Source organism: Leptodactylus fuscus, chromosome 3 (assembly GCF_031893055.1).
Source record: "Leptodactylus fuscus isolate aLepFus1 chromosome 3, aLepFus1.hap2, whole genome shotgun sequence".
Lineage (NCBI taxonomy): Eukaryota > Metazoa > Chordata > Amphibia > Anura > Leptodactylidae > Leptodactylus > Leptodactylus fuscus.
In genome coordinates, this window is record NC_134267.1 from 151,864,105 (window position 1) to 151,883,688 (window position 19,584).

Sequence of the window (19,584 nt, forward strand, 5' to 3'; positions counted from 1 at the left end):
CACAAGTAACAATACACACACAGCGAGTTTAACTTGACACATTAATATATTTTTGTTTTGTGTCAACTTAAGGTTTGCGGTAACAGTGTATTTAATGTGTTAAGTGTCAAGTTAACCCCGGTTACATCTGTGTTGAGTATTCTGAATAGACAGAATTTGTGTCATATTTGTAAATTCCCAAATACTAAGTTGCTTACTCCATACAGTACTTACTTAAAATAGCTGTCTTTCTAAACTTACTTCATGTAGAGTTAATAAGCAAACACCCACTGACAAAAATGGTAAGAGAAAACCCAGTCACCTTCCACAGCTAAAAACCCATCAAGCTTTACGGGCAGTTTTGACAAGGTGAAAACAAGCACAACTACAGTATATGTTCACTACTGTGAGCGCTCTTAGATGACATTAATACAACATACATACAGCTCAGCCATGTGTAGAGGAAGCATTGTTCCAATGCCAACTCACAGAGCCAAGCGTTCTGCAGCTGGCATAATCTGATGCCAGACGGAGGCCCTTGTGTCCCAAATAAAGCCGGTGAGGCTGAATATTAACTGGGCTATTAGCTAGAAACATACAGACCTGATTCCACCAGCCTGTACCTGTACACATTGACGTCTGGAACACTAACGTACTATGCAGTAATGTCTGGAACGGGTTCAAAGTTATTGGCGTCTTAAGACTAGTCAACTTTCACATGAGGCCAATTGATCTGCTATAGAGAACTGCTGAAAGACACTCACATGTCCATGTTACTTCTGCCAGATACTTAACAAAAGGATTATGTGCTGCAAGTCGCAGATCCCATCATGCCTAATCTTGTAGAAAATGGATGAAAGGAGCATACCTTAGTAAAAGTACAAATAGGCTCCTTACAGGTTAAAGATTCAAGAAACAGGTAAAAGGACTTCAGTCGGTTTGCAGACAGATTATGATAGAGTGCTGTTCACTGTGAGTTCAGCGTGGGACACCCAAGAAGGATCCATGACAGAGAGAGGATTATGTGGCAATTATACAATTACATAGATCAGTTTTCATTACTGAAAGGTCTACTGTACATTGTAGAAGTTGCACAAAGCAAGGATTTGCAAGAAATAGACTAGAAATCTCCAATGGTGTTCATTCCAACATGACTGGCAATAAAATCAATATAGTGTATTTCATGAGCATAAAGAACAATCTTAAGTGAGAAAACCTTGTACTTGGTAGGCCGACTTCTATACTTCCCAAAGCTGAAAAGGACTATATAGGGCATTTCTTCAATTACTGGGGCTTTGCTCTGTACTCTAGATAACCCCTAACTGCTGACAAAGTAAATGTCACTCAAGCAATGGGGGAAGGGGGGAGGCGAGTATCTAGAACAGAGAGCGATGGCACAGCAGAAGAAACGCCCCTACAGTCCTCCATGAGTAAATGGAGGGCAAATAATTATTAGGTTAAGTAGAATGGATTTTTTTTTTTCCTTCAGGTTTGCACATGGCCATTGAGTGAGGCGGCAGTGTAACATTGATACTGCACATGCCATGTACATGCTTAAAAGTGGAAACGTCCTTCAGAGTCATGATACCTACATTGAATCATCATAATTTTCATTTGGTCAACATTAGAATTTATCACTAAACGTATGAAATTCCATCTACAGGTCTGCAGATTAATTGAGATTAAAGGGACACTCTGACAATTTATGGGACAGATTCCTTATGCCTTGTGGACTAGTAATCTTGTGTATAATCCATAAAAAAGTTCCAAACCTTTTGCCCAAGTCATATTTTGTGCAAAGCCACATCATAAATGAGGAGCGTCCTCTACCATCACAGGACATATGAAATGCCAATTTTCTTAAATCTCCCCCAAAACATTGACTGTAAAGCCATCTCCTCAACAGTAATAGTTTTCTACTCACAGTGTCCTTCCTCATCCTGCTTTTTTTTTTTTTTTTCTTTTTTTTAAATGTAGATTGTGAGCCCCACATAGAGCTCACAATGTACATTTTTCCCTATCAGTATGTCTTTGTAATATGGGATGGAAATCCATGCAAACACGGGGAGAACATACAAACTCCTTGCAGATGGTTTTTTGCCCTTGGCAGGATTTGAACACCAGGACTCCAGCGCTGCAAGGCTGCAGTGCTAACCACTGAGCCACCGTGTGGCCCCTCATCCTGCTTTTATGTTCTTCACGGTGTGACCACTTGTTTCTAGCATGGGTTGCTATGTAAACAAGAGGTCTCTTTCTGCTGCCTGCAGATACCACTAAGAACTATCCCTGTTCTTCTTCCCTAGCTCTACTGTCAAAATACCTCTCTAATCTGCTCCCTATAGTTCCCTCTCTCAGAGTTGGGTCACATTGCCCACATTACCTTCCCTAGTTGTATCAGTAGCAGTTGGTGCAGCTTCCAGGACCCTTACTGACATCACCCTCATAGTCTAAAACTACTGAAAGGTCTATTTGAATACTAGATCTGCAATGTTTTGCAGGAACAGAAAATAGATAGGGGCACATATAATAGACATGGGTACCATGGCTGTGGAGTCAAGAGTCACAGTTATCAAGTCAGGCCTGCTTTTGAGTGGGGGTGGGAGTAGGTGGGTGTCAGACTTGGAAAAAAAATTACCAACCCTGGCTTTAAAATAAAACGATTATACAATTTTTAATATTGTATAATTAGATATATAGTTTGCCGCACATTAACTTTTATAGAAATTCAATGACTAACTTTTTACTGATATGGAGGATTTTCTGACTGACCATGCCTTTCACTTTATGGAGTTGGAGTTGGATTGTGGTAGATAGAGGAGTAAGGTCGGTGGTTCGGCCTACTGACCCCACAGCCCTTATATGTTCAGGTACTTCACATGGATGACAGCAAGTAATAGCACATTTTTATACTTTTAATCTACTATGTTGAAGCAAAAAACAACAGCAATGCCGGAGTGTCACTATAAAAAGAAATCAAGAGACGAGTCCGATAGCAATGGTGCAGTGTATGACTTTCACAGGATAAATGCTGCATATCACTTGACCATATAATGTATAAAACACAAATCTAATAGCAACCAATATTGGATTATTTACCACAGTAAACTCTGCTTTAGAAAAGCCATCAATCCGTAAAGCCTTGAAGTCATACTGTGGACCGCCTGTGCTGTCTAGCAACGTACTGGGTGATGGGTTTATTTTAATAAAGAATGAAAAATACAGAGGAGGCTCATATATCATGGGGATAATGCGAGCGTTTCATAGCCATGGATACTGCCCCCAGCTGACTGCAAATGACAGCAAGAGTCTAATACAATCGTACATCTTTCACACGGCAGGATTGGAGATTTCATTCAGCTCAGCCTGAAAAGAGAAATTGGATTGAAAAATAGGACAGTGACACAAATGAAAATAATATTCATGATGATCATAAATGGCCCATTAAGCCAAAACAGCTTTGTACTAGTCTGATGAATATGTGATTTATGCTAATTCACAACCCTTTTTTTCTAGAATTTAAAGAAACACAGACTTCTTTTACCGTACCGCATCCAATAAAACAATGCGCTCTTTCAGAAGCCAGGCGCTAGAACTGGTTAACACAATGTTAAGGAGAAGAACTAATAATTTATGAATGCATTCAGTCTCCCTATATACTTATAGTACTCTGCCACAAGCATGCTCGATACACAGGTCACAGAATCCAACCCCAGCCTCCTCTACTAAAGGTCACTTCTCCAGGGATCAACGCCCAGGAGATGTGAGAGTTAATTCTTTGGAAAACATTAGTAAAGCTGACTGGAACATAGAAAGAAAAATTCAGTTTTTGAGGGATTAATATATGTTAAGCTTTTTTTTTGCTACATTAATAGATTGTAAGCTCTTGTGAGCAGGGTCCTCAGTCTCATTGTGTGAATTGATTATTACTCTGTAATGTAGCTTTTTGTCTGTATCTGAACCCTACAACTTGTAAAGTGCTGCGGAATATGTTGGCGCTATATAAATAAAATGTATTATTATGATTATTATGTGGATATACATTAGTGGTTATAAATGATTATATTAATTATATTTATTTCTAACCTGATTTCTTACAGTTTATATTAGCCTGCTATTAGTATGGTGGCTCTTACAATGCTCCAAACAAGTACTGACACCACACTACTTATAGGATATAGAGATGAACGAGTACTGTTCGGATCAGCCGATCCGAACAGCACGCTCGCATAGAAATGAATGGACGTAGCCGGCACACGGGGGGTTAAGCGGCCGGCCGACGTCAAAGCGGAAGTACCAGGTGCATCCATTCATTTCTATGGAGCGTGCTGTTCGGATCGGCTGATCCGAACAGTACTCGCTCATCTCTAATAGGATACCTTTACTGTCATGGCTCAACACAAGGTGGAATTCAGAGTTTTAGGTTCAGAGACAAGAAATACGTCATATCCTACAAATATCTTGATTCTTGATCCATTATTTAACAGCCTACTTTCTGTACCAAAGACCGCCATACAAAATATCTTCTTTTGTACAAACATACTTCCTTATATATGTGACCTCCACCTCAGAAGACCTTTCCCCACATCTATCATTCCTACCCCCCTTGACACATTTCATTTGGTTTACCCATTTACTAACCAGAGAAGACATTTCAATGACTAGCCACAAGAACAAGCAACGTTCTGTGTCTGCATTGTGTGGACACTATTAATGTAGATGTTGCGATCTCAGCTACAATACATAAAGTTTGTCTATGAATTCATGAATTTCTGACAACCTGAACATGGCACGGTTATAGAGCTCATGGGCATTGACATCCATACTATCACCCATTTTGCAGAATATGCTATAGAAATAAATGATACAAAGGTCCATATACATTACTAATGCTTCTTGCTGCTGATGGTTAAAGTTAGGACCAAAAAGAGAGCTCCAAGAGATCTGGAAACCCCATGGGGAGCCCACACTTACACCCCTGTGGATTTCCTTCTGTATTTCTGTGGCCTGTCTAGATACGCTGGATACAGTATAATGAGGCCTCCATGGGTTTGTGTTGGTTACTGGGAACTATGCATTTATAATATACTTATCATAAAAGCAGATTCCTGTTGTAGCAGGCAACTTGTAGTGACTGGATTATCAGGACAAGCCACAACCTATACATGAAATTATTTTACTGACTTTTCATCCAAAGATAATACACAGAGAATTCCGCAATATCTATATATCTACGCCCATGCAAAACAAGAACATATTTCCATTTTACAGCAGCACTACTTGGGAAGGGTCAGAGTGCCTAGAGACACTTCTCAATGATAAGGGTTCTAACAAATGATGCTCTACAATTGTTCTTCTATGGAAAATGCTATTGTGTACTCAGACATCTCAGTGGTGACAGATCCTCCTTAAAAGACTTGTCCAGGATTACAAAATAATTCAGTAAACAGATTATATAAAAAAAAAAAAAAAAAAAAAAAAAAAAAAAACACTGCTGACTTGGTAAATGCCCAACTGCATCAACACTGTTAATCCAATAGTCTCCCATTCTCTGTTTACTTCCCTTAAGCAATGCCATTTCAGACATAAACATGACTACCGCAGCCAATCACTGGTCTCAAGGATGCCTTAATGTACAGCACTTGACAGCTGAGGCCAGTAAGGGTCCATTCACATGGAGGATAATGGTGAGGAATTTGGTGTGGAATTTCAGCGCTGAAAAAAAGCCTCCCATTGATATCAATGTGTAGCGCGCGTAAGACGACACCCATTGAAGTCAATGAGATTCTGTTTTACGGCGCTCACTATGACACTTGTTTACGTGTCAGAATGAGCGGCGCGATACTCCGTGAGAACGGAGTCTTAGGAAATTAAGTCCAGTGAAAGGTTCCAGAGAGGTCCGCTATTTACCAAGCAGTTTTTTTGTTTTGTTTTATTTATTTCACGACTTTTACATATAATTTTGAAGAATCCTTTTAGAATTCATAATATTTAAAAAGCATGACGGCTAGTAGAATTCCCTGTGACACTACATATGATATCACGGTTCATCTGTACTGAGCAGATCATTTCAATTAAATTATTTTTTTTAAAATGTATCTTTCCCCAGATATGAGAATCTCTTTCCAGCGCTGCGATATCAGACAATTCCGATTCCCACGGAAGGGCAAGTGCAGGCGTTGATTACTTGCAGCAGAACAGAAGGTTAAGAGATCTTTCCAATCACATCCGCACAAACCCTGCCACATCCTATGAGGAAGACGACAGACACTTCTAATTGTGTTGACAGTCAATTACTGAGCCCGGATACTCATGCATTTTGCCTGGATGACCCATTTTCTATAAAGATATTCTACATATGAAATAGAAACATGTAGTTATGTCTCTACTCTCTATGAAATGTTTCATTCACACAAAGCATAGTAAACATAGAAAATACTAAATACTATAGAAGCAATCAGATGGAAACTGTCTTCACTGCTGTTTACTGAGCTCTAAAAGATCATGGAAACTTTATCGCTTAAATCAGTGGCTGGCTGCGGCAATGATACCATGATGACATCATAGTACATTGCTTAGATCAGTGATTGCATGCAGTGATGACACCATGACAGAAACACTGCTAAGATCAGAAAACATAAAAAGTGTTACGCTAGGTTCACACTAGCGCCCGGAGTCCGTTCTGAGCTTTCAGTCTTCTGCATGCAAAAGACGGAAAGCTGTCAGACCGGGTCCAGCCGTGTGCGCCGGTGAGCGTTTTATGCTCTCTGCCGTGAAACAGTTTTTTTTAAACTGGACACAGAGTACTGCATGTCCGACTGTGTCCGATTTAAAAAAAAAATGTTTCGCGGCGGAGAGCATAAAACGCTCACCGGCGCTCTCGTCCAGACATCTTTCAAACCCAATCAAATGAATGGGTATGAAAGAGTCCTGAAGGATTCAGTCTTCTGCTCAGTTTTGTGCAGGAAACGGAAACCTGCATGAATGGAGACCGGGCGCAGATGTGAACGAGCCCTTAGGAAGCGCTGGAGAGGCAGGGTATTCAGAAGGTAATACTACTTTTGCTAGTTTATACCATAAGTCTTCTTCCCAGTTCAGTTTGATCTTAGACAGTACCTTTGAACGCCACATTTATAAAGTCTTGTGTTGGGAAAAGAAGCATGGTTTACAAATTGGAGCTGGCTGTAAAAGACACAAAGACGTGTGTCTACAATGTATGCTCCAACAGGTGAGTGTTCACACTGGGTACTATAGGCATGGCAGTACTGCAGAGTAGAAGAAAAGCTGCATAGTAGGAACTCCCGGGAGAAAGTGACATGACAAATTCAGCTACCCAATATGTGAAAAGATTTACTCAAAGCTTCATGGTAATAATTATATGTATAAGGTGCAGCAGAGTATTATTGGCCTCCATTGTATTACATAACAGCTGTGCACATGTATAATACAAATGCATGAAACCAGCCTGTAAAAACAGAATGTGCGCACAAGAAGAGCAACAGAATTCAGCAGGGACATGGTGTGAGCTGCTAAATCTGTGACAGCTATAGAAAATCGCAATGAAAACTTGTCCTGTATGGGAAAATGGTCCTCTGATAGAAGATGACCAGTATGAAAGGCGCAACTGAAAATCTGGTCTGGATAAGGGGATGTTCACACTATTGTTATTGTAGTCCATTGCTATCATCTGTCATAGAATGAGAGCAACAGATTTTAACAGTGATGGAGGCTGCTGAAGCCCTCTGCGTCTATGTCCGCTCTTATTCACTCATATATAAAGAAAAAACAAAACCAATGGAAGCTTTCTTCTGTAGGGTTTGTTGACTTCTCTAAAGGGAAAAGACCTCCTAGGAGAGTGTTACTGTGCGGAATATGGTCTGGATTTGGTCTTTTGGTGAGGTTACACTGCATTTTGCAAAGGCGATTTTTCCAATATAATTTCGGCACTTCACAAAGAGCTTTACTCCACACTGCGTTCCAGAGTATAGTCACTAATTCTTCTGAATAATGAATGTAACCAGTTGGAGGAGGGGCATACTACTTGTAGAATATGGAGAGAACCATAAGCGGATAATAACCATTACCACTAAGCTGCTCTTTCACAAGCCTTCGAGCTAATGGTTAATCTCACATGTACTAGATCATTCTGTGGGTAAGTACACCACACCTTTCCTTCAGGTATGAATACTCAAGAAGGTGTGCACATCCTTAACTTCTCCAGAATTGGCGGGAAAGGATTTCTCTGAAGATTGGGCTTTACAATAAATGTTCTAGATTTCTTATCACTGCCGCGGATACAATTACTCAGGGAGCCAGACTGTGCTGAATATACAGTATATGTTTACAGACAGGGTCGTCATATATAAAGTACAGTGGGATCTAGTGAAGAGGCGGACATACAAGCCTATACGTAGTCACAACTCAGGTATATAGATCTATAGGACATTGCAGGAGGTGGCATGTCATTCCCCACACACTGTACGAATGGCGATGGCCCCTATAGTGTGCCATAGTGAATTACACCAGCTCTACAGCACTGTATATAGCAACAATAATAAAAGTAGGAAGAGGAATAAAGCGAGCATGGAGAAGGGTAATGTATGTTACTAGAATTGTTCTGTTACATATAGACACATTCCCCAATCAGCCCGAACACCTACCCTCTACCTGCAAGTCACCACAAAGGGTTAATACTATTATTCATAGAGGGGACTAGATATATATGTATTATTTCCTGTGGATAGAGGATTTCCCAAACCTGTGCAGATGTATACTAGCCCAATATACAAGTCTACTGACTGTAGTGAGGGAGCTGGCAGACAAGGGGTTAACAGCAGCCCTGTCAGCCAGCATCACGTGACGCCAGTCTATGCCGGACTCCAGACAGCCTATAAGAAGTGAAGCCTGCACGGTCCGGCAGCAGCGGATTGGCCGGAGCGGCTGTCACTCACCTCCGGCCTATAAGTACACCCATGGCCGGCTGTGACACCCACTAAGAGACGCGTCGGGGTTGTGTCTCACAGAGTTAGTGTGAACAGTACACCCCGGGGCGGCAGGTATCGCGTGTGTAATAATAAAGCCGCCCAGCCCACAGCGCCCCCTCTGCCGCCCACGTAGGAGCCGGTGTATACATATACAGTGAGGCTGACTGAACAGCTGGCGCCCTAGCAGCAGAGCACATACAATAGGCTGCACTGGCTTCAGGCGCACTACAATAACCAGCAGCAGGAGGGGAGCGCGGGGCTTCCATGGACACACACTTGTCCCTGCACTGGCTCCAGCCATCCCCCCCTCCTGGCACACCCACTGTGGCTAGTAGTATTAGCCCCTTGTAGAAGAGCCGGCAGGGTAGAGAGGAGGTGTTGTGGCTGGTACCTGCTAGGGAGCAGTCAGCCATAGGCACGGTGTCTGCACCTGATCCGGAGGGCTGCTGGAATACCAGACATGTCCCCCCCCCCCCTCCCATATGATATGTTCTCCCCCAGCCTATGTGGCAGTAGCTGCCCCGGTGCATTGCACATACAGTAGCCAGGCTGGCACACAAGGTGCAGGTTACCTAGCATGGAGAAGATGAAGTCCTTGGCTGTGTGGATCTCCAGGGCTCTCTGGTCGTCATACTCCCGCTGGTCGTGCTTGCTGAATTCCTGGATGAGTTTATTTAGTTCTTCTATCCGAGCTCCAGACCTGAAATCCAGCTCCGGGGAAGCAGGTTTGCTGCCTCCCCCCACAGTACCTGGCTTGGTGGGGATGGGAGCCGCCATCTTCACTTGCTCAGGCAGCAGGGTTAGACGAGAGCGGCGCTGCCTCCTTCCTTCCCCTCCCCGGGATGGTGGGAGATGGCTGCCGGGAGGGAGTCAGTGTGGATGTGTGAGTGAGGGCTGGTGTGCAGTGAGGCAGGGCGCCCACTCCTCTGCTCTCCCCCTGCACACACCAGAAACAATGTGACACTCAGCTCCTGTGAGATCATTCAACAAGCAGCCTAACCCCTCCTCTGCAGCTGCCACACTACTACCCCCTGCCTCCAGATGACTGCATGGAGCCTCTGTGTACTGGGCAGGTGCAGCACCCCAACCACACACACATGGAAAGGGTCCACTATGGTGTCCTTATGTATATGGGGCCCCACTTCACCAGGACCACACAGGGCGGCAAGTTCAGAACCTGGAAGGATTCATTTGGTCTCCCCATTGCATAAGGATAATGAAGACTGTGATGTTAGAGATAATCCATACACTGATATCACTGTAGTGTGACATCACAGTATAGAGCTAATGTACACAGCGATGTCACAATACAGAAATGATACATACAGTGATCTCACAGGACTGTAATAATGCACGTAGTGACATCACAGTACAGGGATAGTGCTCACAGTGATGTCACAGTACAGAAATGATACATACAGTTATCTCACAAGACAGCAATAATGCATGCAGTGACATCACAGTACAGGGATAATGCTCACAGTGATGTCACAATACAGAAATTATACATACCAATGATCTCACAGGACAGCAATAATGTACGCAGTGACATCACAGTACAGGGATAATGCTCACAGTGATGTCACAATACAGAAATGATACAAACAGTGATCTCACAAGACAGCAATAATGCACACAGTGACATCATAGTACAGGGATAATGCGCACAGTAATGTCACAATACAGAAATGATACATAAAATGATCTCGCAGGACAGCAATAATGTACGCAGTGACATCACAGTACAGTGAGAGTGCTCACAGTGATGTCACAATGCAGAAATGATAAAAACAGTGATCTCACAGGACAGCAATAATGTACGCAGTGACATCACAGTACAGGGATAATGCTCACAGTAATGTCACAATATGGAAATAATACATACAGTGATCTCACTGGACAGTAATAATGCACACAGTGATATCACAGGACAGGAGTAGAGATGAGTGAACACTGTTGGATCAGCCGATCCTAACACCACGCTCCCATAGAAATGAATGGAAGCACCTGTGACGCCGGCCGCCAGCAAAGTCAGCGTCACAGGTGCTTCCATTCATTTCTATGGGAGCGTGCTGTTCGGATCGGCTGATCCGAACAGTGTTCGCTCCTCTCTATACAGGAGTATTCCAGACAGTGATATCACAAGATATGATGTCTGTAATGATATCACAGTACTTGAAAAATGTGCACAGTGATGTTGCTGTACATTAATAATATGCGCAGTGATGTCTCAGTACAAGCATAATGCACAAAGAGATGTCACAGTACAGGTATAATGTACACAGCAATATCACGGTATAGTGGTAATGTACACAGTGATGTCACAATATAGTAATCATTCACACGGTGATGTCAAAGTACATAAATAATATGCACAATGCTGCCACAGTACAAGGATAATGCATGCAGTGATGTCACGATACAGAGATAATGCACAAAGTGATGTCATAATACAGTAATGATATAGTGGGACAGGACAGCAATAATATACTCAGTGATGTCACAGGACGGTAATAATGCACACAGTGATTTCAGGACTATAGTAATATACACAATGATATCACAGTACATGAATGATATGATGTCACAGTACCTGATAAATGCGCACAGTGATGTCATAGTACAGGGATAATGAATGCAGTGTGTTGTCCTAGTAAGGGAATGATGAACTGAGGCATATCATAGAACAAGAATGAAGACTTTGTGATGTCATAGTACAATGATAATGCAAACAGTGATATCACAGTACAGGGATAATTCACACAATTATGTCATAGTACAGGAATGATGAGTGCAGTGATGCCACAGTATAGGAATGATGAACTGAAGAATGTCACAGAAAAAGGATGAGGAATATAGTGATGTCACAGTACAAGGATAATGCACACAGTGATGTCCGAGTACAGAAATGATACACACAGTTATGTGACAATACAGAGAGAATACTCATAATACAGGGATAATGTACACATTCAGGGAGGGGATGTATCTGTTTATCATGAGTTCAGTTCATTCTTAAAAATACTGAGAAAAGGTACTCTCACTTGATCCTGAACACAGATAGAGCAAAAAGCTATAGGCTTCCTGCCCTACCATTTTCTGATTTGTAGACCACAAGCCAGCGTGGGTAGTGGGTAGTGAGTGATGAGTGCCAGTTTATTACTCACCACTCTACTCGGAGCTCCTCTGAACCTTTACTCACCACTTCCTCCCAAGAGTGGGGTGGCACTGAAGAGGCTATTAAGCTGTGTCTGGTACTGAGGGTAGCATTACTCTCTGAGGGACCACTAAACTCTATGGGGCAGTGAGGGGGACACACAGATGGGCATTAAACTATGTGGGGCCACTGAGTGGGCAATTTAACTGTGAAAATTTGAAAATGGGGGTGGCTTTGCATTAAAGAGGTATTGCCTGAAAATATTTACTACAAATTTTGTGTGTTGCCCATCGTCCCTGAAAAACTTTTGCTGCGCACCTTCATCATCACCAACAACAACAACTTCTTCTTCACACAGTGAGGTCACACAGTACAGGAATGATGCACAAAGTCATGCCATAATGCAGGGATAGTTGTATGCATGTAAGTAGTGAAGAATCAACACTTTTCATCAAAGTGACAGGTACCCTGCCCCCTTGAGGAAACTCCTCCCCTTAGCTGCCAAAACACTTCTCGTCAATATGCCCAAACATGCCCCTTTCTGCTCCCTTTCCTTTGTGTTGTGACAGGTCCCCCACCCTCCTCCTATCCTCCTACGACTCCTACAGCCCCCCGTCCGCCCCTAGCAGATGTCACAAGCATGTCTGAACAAGTCCCCTCTTCCGCCTCAAAATTCACCTGCAAAAAAACTGTGTGAACATACTCTTATAATGCCTATTAAAGAGGTTGTCCAAGCTAAGAAATATTTTCCAATTAGACCGGGGGACATGAAAAAAACCAAACATACTCACCTGTCCCCAAGCTTCGGTGTCCTCCCAGGGTGGTCCAGTCTGCTGCCTTCTTGTTGATGAATTTCTCGCCAGCTGTGATTTTCCTGGCTGTAAGTCCTATGACACATGTGACTGCTAAGGCCAATCTATCCACTTCAACTGCTGGCCATGTAACTCTATTCTCATCAGTCATATGGTCTGTTTGCAGCTCAGTCACATTCAATTGAATGGGGCTGAACAGGAACAGCAAGCACAGCTACTGTATAATGTATAACAATGTGCTTTTTTTCAGTGACAAGACCATGCTTGTCCAAACACTGCTTCTCTTCAAACATTTGATCCCAAGTGTGGAAGGATAGGACCTCAATCTTAGGGCTAGTTCACACGTGAACTGCCCACGCGGGTTTTGCCACAGAGAGAGCCGCGGCGAGCCGCGTCTCTCTCTTGTCAAAACCTGCCCGCCGCGACCATCGCTGTCGCGGCTTTCACCTCCGCTGTCGGCTCAAATGAATGAGCCAACATGGAGGGTGCTGCAGCCGGGCGGAAGCCGTGCGGCGCAGCCCGCGCGGCTTCCGCCTGAAGAAAGAGCATGTCGCTTCTTTTCTCCGCTAGCAGCAGCCCACCGCTAGCGGAGAAAAGAAGCCCGGCGGTCTCCATAGACCACCATTATAAGGGGAGGTTTTGGACGCGAAATCCGCTGTCAAAAACCTCCCCTTATACTCACGTGTGAACTAGCCCTTAGGCCCTATTGACATCTGCATTCAGGTTTCTGTTCAGGGAGTCTGTTTGGGGACCCCTCAAACGGAAACCTATATGCATAAAAAAGTGGTTACCTAAGGAAATCCACGGACCCCATAGACTATAATGGGGTCCATGTGATTTCTGCTCGGTTTCCACACGAAACATGTGGAGAGAAAAGTGCTACTTTCATTGACTAAAGTTAATATGGTGAACAGTGAAAAATGTAAAATACAATATCAATGATAGATTTGCTGTTCCTTCACATTGCACTCCCCACAAAGTGTTAATAAAAGTCAATCAATATATGTCATCCTACAATGAACAAGCCCTAATACAGCAATATGGATGGGAAATTATACAAGGCCTTAATAATAAAACCGTATTGGCAGTTAAAGAGTTAAATCCTCAGCTGTAACTGCAGCCACTTACAGCCAATACGATTGCAGGATCTGAGTTTGAAAAATCAGTTGACTGTTGTCAGTTCCTCCTTGGTGATGGAGATGGAGGTGAGTGCTCGGCTCTGCTCAGCAAGGTGGTAACTCTGGGGGGACATCTTTGGTAAGAGAGCAGGGTCTCTGGGGGGAGGTGGGGGATGGGGTAACGTGTCAGTAATGACCAGTATTAGCCTCTGTTCACATGAGCTTCGTTGTACATTTTTATGCTCATTTTATATAACAAATACAAGACATTTCTGTAATATTTCTTCCTCTGGCCGGTGGAATTGGTTCCCTTCAGTTAACGCTGCTCAGTCAGTTTTGTGTTGTCAGTATATAGACAATATGATTATTTTTACTTTATAGGAAATTACAACGTGAAATGTAAACTGCAGTATATATTTGTACAATAGTGATAGGTGATATATCCATCTGATGCATGCATTGGAGACATCCACCAGAGGTTAATGGCAGCAATATTACCAGATGTGTGTGCCTTAAATGTATTGTGAACAGAGTCTAAGGCTATGTTCACACTACCATTGTCAATGTTTTTTGTTGCCATCCATCATAGGATGACAGCCAAGGACATTAACTGTAACAGACACAGACGGAGCCCCCTTTGTCTATGTCCATTTCCACTAACTCCAATGTAAACAACATGATGGTCACTGACTTCTGTTATATTTCTTTATGTTTGTCATCGAGCATGCACAACTTTTCTGCCATCAGAAAACTGAAAAACATGAAAGAAGAAAGCTCCCATTATGTTTATACATTGGGGTGAATGCAGACAGACAGGAGGGAGGCCATTTACATCTGTCATTTAATGTCCGTTGCTCTCATCCTGTGATGGGATTAATGACTAATAACATTGCTTATACTTGTAGCTCTGCATCCCCCCCCTTCCACCATCACCCTGTTGGGTTCTCCATATTAACATAAATGTTGTTGGTGTCTAACTTACATGCTCTTATTATTTATTTATTTTTTTTACAAAGGACAAAACAGAATGAATATGTTATCAAGGTACCCCGTATGTAATGTCCATATGAGAGATCTTCATATCCATGTATACATATATGTAATATGTGCATATCTTTCTTTTATGAGACTATATTAGTCATGTCTGTAATATTGACTATTCAGAATTCTGAATGTTTATGATGTTTATTAGAGATGAGCGAACAGTGTTCTATCGAACACATGTTCGATCGGATATCAGGGTGTTCGCCATGTTCGAATCGAATCGAACACCACGTGGTAAAGTGCGCCAAAATTCGATTCCCCTCCCACCTTCCCTGGCGCCTTTTTTGCACCAATAACAGCGCAGGGGAGGTGGGACAGGAACTACGACACTGGGGGCATTGAAAAAAATTGGAAAAAGTCATTGGCTGCCGAAATCAGGTGACCTCCATTTTAGACGAATAGTGGATTTCAAATCCGGGTCATATGAGAATGTGAACTTTGTGACTATGAGACAGGGATAGCTGTACAGGCAGGGATAGCTAGGGATAACCTTTATTTAGGGGGGAATGTTATTAAAAATAACTTTTTGGGGCTCTATCGGGTGTGTAATTGTGATTTTTGTGAGATAAACTTTTTCCCATAGGGATGCATTGGCCAGCGCTGATTGGCCGAATTCCGTACTCTGGCCAATCAGTGCTGGCCAATGCATTCTATTAGCTTGATGAAGCAGAGTGTGCACAAGGGTTCAAGCGCACCCTTGGCTCTGATGTAGCAGAGCCGAGGCTGCACAAGGGTTCAAGTGCACCCTCGGCTCTGATGTAGGAGAGCCGAGGGTGCACTTGAACCCTTGTGCACCCTCAGCTCTGCTACATCAGAGCCGAGGGTGCGCTTGAACCCTTGTGCACACTCTGCTTCATCAAGCTAATAGAATGCATTGGCCAGCGCTGATTGGCCAATGTATTCTATTAGCCTGATGAAGTAGAGCTGAATGTGTGTGCTAAGCACACACATTCAGCTCTACTTCATCGGGCTAATAGAATGCATTGGCCAGCGCTGATTGGCCAGAGTACGGAACTCGACCAATCAGCGCTGGCTCTGCTGGAGGAGGCGGAGTCTAAGATCGCTCCACACCAGTCTCCATTCAGGTCCGACCTTAGACTCCGCCTCCTCCGGCAGAGCCAGCGCTGATTGGCCGAAGGCTGGCCAATGCATTCCTATGCGAATGCAGAGACTTAGCAGTGCTGAGTCAGTTTTGCTCAACTACACATCTGATGCACACTCGGCACTGCTACATCAGATGTAGCAATCTGATGTAGCAGAGCCGAGGGTGCACTAGAACCCCTGTGCAAACTCAGTTCACGCTAATAGAATGCATTGGCCAGCGCTGATTGGCCAATGCATTCTATTAGCCCGATGAAGTAGAGCTGAATGTGTGTGCTAAGCACACACATTCAGCACTGCTTCATCACGCCAATACAATGCATTAGCCAGTGCTGATTGGCCAGAGTACGGAATTCGGCCAATCAGCGCTGGCTCTGCTGGAGGAGGCGGAGTCTAAGATCGCTCCACACCAGTCTCCATTCAGGTCCGACCTTAGACTCCGCCTCCTCCAGCAGAGCCAGCGCTGATTGGCCGAATTCCGTACTCTGGCCAATCAGCACTGGCTAATGCATTGTATTGGCTTGATGAAGCAGTGCTGAATGTGTGTGCTTAGCACACACATTCAGCTCTACTTCATCGGGCTAATAGAATGCATTGGCCAGCGCTGATTGGCCGAATTCCGTACTCTGGCCAATCAGCACTGGCTAATGCATTGTATTGGCTTGATGAAGCAGTGCTGAATGTGTGTGCTTAGCACACACATTCAGCTCTACTTCATCGGGCTAATAGAATGCATTGGCCAGCGCTGATTGGCCGAATTCCGTACTCTGGCCAATCAGCACTGGCTAATGCATTGTATTGGCTTGATGAAGCAGTGCTGAATGTGTGTGCTTAGCACACACATTCAGATCTACTTCATCGGGCTAATAGAATGCATTGGCCAATCAGCGCTGGCCAATGCATTCTATTAGCGTGAACTGAGTTTGCACAGGGGTTCTAGTGCACCCTCGGCTCTGCTACATCAGATTGCTACATCTGATGTAGCAGTGCCGAGTGTGCATCAGATGTGTAGTTGAGCAAAACTGACTCAGCACTGCTAAGTCTGCATTCGCATAGGAATGCATTGGCCAGCCTTCGGCCAATCAGCGCTGGCTCTGCCGGAGGAGGCGGAGTCTAAGGTCGGACCTGAATGGAGACTGGTGTGGAGCTATCTTAGACTCCGCCTCCTCCAGCAGAGCCAGCGCTGATTGGTCGAGTTCCGTACTCTGGCCAATCAGCACTGGCCAATGCATTTCTATGGGGAAAAGTTAGCTTGCGAAAATCGCAAACTGACAGGGATTTCCATGAAATAAAGTGACTTTTATGCCCCCAGACATGCTTCCCCTGCTGTCCCAGTGTCATTCCAGGGTGTTGGTATCATTTCCTGGGGTGTCATAGTGGACTTGGTGACCCTCCAGACACGAATTTGGGTTTCCCCCTTAACGAGTTTATGTTCCCCATAGACTATAATGGGGTTCGAAACCCATTCGAACACTCGAACAGTGAGCGGCTGTTCGAATCGAATTTCGAACCTCGAACATTTTAGTGTTCGCTCATCTCTAATGTTTATATGTCCATATATGATTGTCTATATATATACATGTATAAATATATACTGTAAGTAATACATATATCTAAACAGTGTGTGTAAGGTGTATGCATTGTGTATACTGTATATAGTCTCTATCAGCAACTACAGTTATGATTTGGCTTTTTGTCCCATTTGAGTTTAGCCCCAAAGCACGGAATAATAGGAAGGCAGTGGCAACTATCAGTAGCAGTCGCCTCACTATGATTTCATCCTCTATTGTGACACAGTGATGTCATACTACAAGGATAATATTCACACCATTAGTGTTAGAGCAGTATTGTATTGTTGCTGTAAATATATGCAAAGTTCCAAACAGATATATATTTTATTTATTTATTTACATTTATGTATATGTAGTTAGATATGTCTGTATATAGTTTAACTTATTTAGCTTGTTTTGTTTTAAAACTGTTTTTATTGAGTATGTGCAGTGAATAAGAAGTAGTCAAGTGCAATGTTATGTGACAAACACATTACTCAGTTTTTTTGGGGGGTTATGTACAACAGGGTACAAGTTACACTAAAACAGTGTGACTGCCGTCAGGAGTCCGGCGGGGAGGATAAAAAAGGAGAGGGTATGGTGGGAGAGGGAGAGGAGCAGAGAGTGTAAGGTAGAGAATGTAGACAGGGAGTGGCAAGGAGAGTAATGGGAGGAGAACAGGTGGAGTTTGGGTGTCCAAGTATGTGAGTGTCTGTTTTGTGGATAACCACAGGGTCCACGTTTTCAGAAAGGTCAATCTGGTTTTGGGATTCCAAGCTCCTCCATCCAGAATACATCACTAATCTTAGAGACCCACTGGGAGAAGGAGGAAAGGTAGGAACTCTACCAATGAGAAGGAATTAGGAGCTTGGCTGTAGTAGGTGGGTAGTGAAATCATTTTTCTGGGTTTATAGTGTTCATGGGGAAGCCATAACAGAATATGTTCAGGTGAGGAAGGAATTTGCTTGGAGCAAATTAGATTACACCCTCTGTAAAATTTTTGAGAGTGGTTAAAATTTGGAGAAGCCATGCGATCTGGGGTTGGTTCAGGGAACAGAGGTTAGCAAAGGTATATACTGTGTTTTGCAACTGGGCCCTTAAGAAAAAGTTATTGTCTCTCAGGGTCAAAGGGTTGTGCTTTAAGAGTGAAAGAGTTATGTTTGGAGATAATGATGCTAATCCCCCTGGCCGATTTAGTGTGATGTGATACCAGGACGTGAAGTCTTGTGTAGGATGGCGAGGGATTTTCCCTGTTTTGAAGTCTGTTTCTTGAAGCATTGCTGCTTGTGCAGGTAGATGAGGATTTGATACAGTTTTGGGGGTACATTCAGACCTCTTACTTTAAAAAGCTGATGTTCATTTCAGCAGCCATAATCTAAGGGTAGGGGAAGAGAACCCAATGAGTATTGTCTGTTGTCCCATATAGGAGACGTGCCAGTATCATAGTAGAGGTGATTAAGAACATACGGAGTTCCCCAAAGGGTCCAGAATCAGAAGAAATCTAGGGTGATGTGTCCCTAGAGAGGCATTTGGTAATGCCAGTAAAATACTAAAAAGTCACATGTTACAGTACATAGTAAGAACAATATAAGTAAACATGCGAATGTAGCATAACATTTCTGGTCCTCATTGGAACTGAGGACCAGCATGGGAAAAATGGTATAACCTGAAAAGAAAAAACAGTTATAAGGAACTCTTAGCTAAGTTCCTAAGAGGAAAATGTTGGTCCCAACAGTGTAGTACGGCATTTATCATTTTGTGGAAGCTTGAAATCTTCTTCAGCAAATATTCAGTCCCAGGTAGGGGCATCGGTAACCGAAGATCAAAAGGGAAGGTCCACCG

The 19,584-nt window shown here is 43.3% G+C and overlaps 1 protein-coding gene across 1 annotated transcript in view; it reads right to left on the bottom strand.

The window, feature by feature from the left end:
• Nucleotides 1-9,962, bottom strand: part of MB21D2 (Mab-21 domain containing 2) — a 67,879-nt gene extending 57,917 nt beyond the window's left edge. Inside the window, exon 1 of the mRNA XM_075268552.1 lies at nucleotides 9,533-9,962. Within this exon, the coding sequence (XP_075124653.1) occupies nucleotides 9,533-9,737 (205 nt within the window). The 5' untranslated portion in view covers nucleotides 9,738-9,962. The remainder of the gene's footprint in view (nucleotides 1-9,532) is intronic.
• Between the last annotated feature and the right edge of the window lie 9,622 nt (nucleotides 9,963-19,584).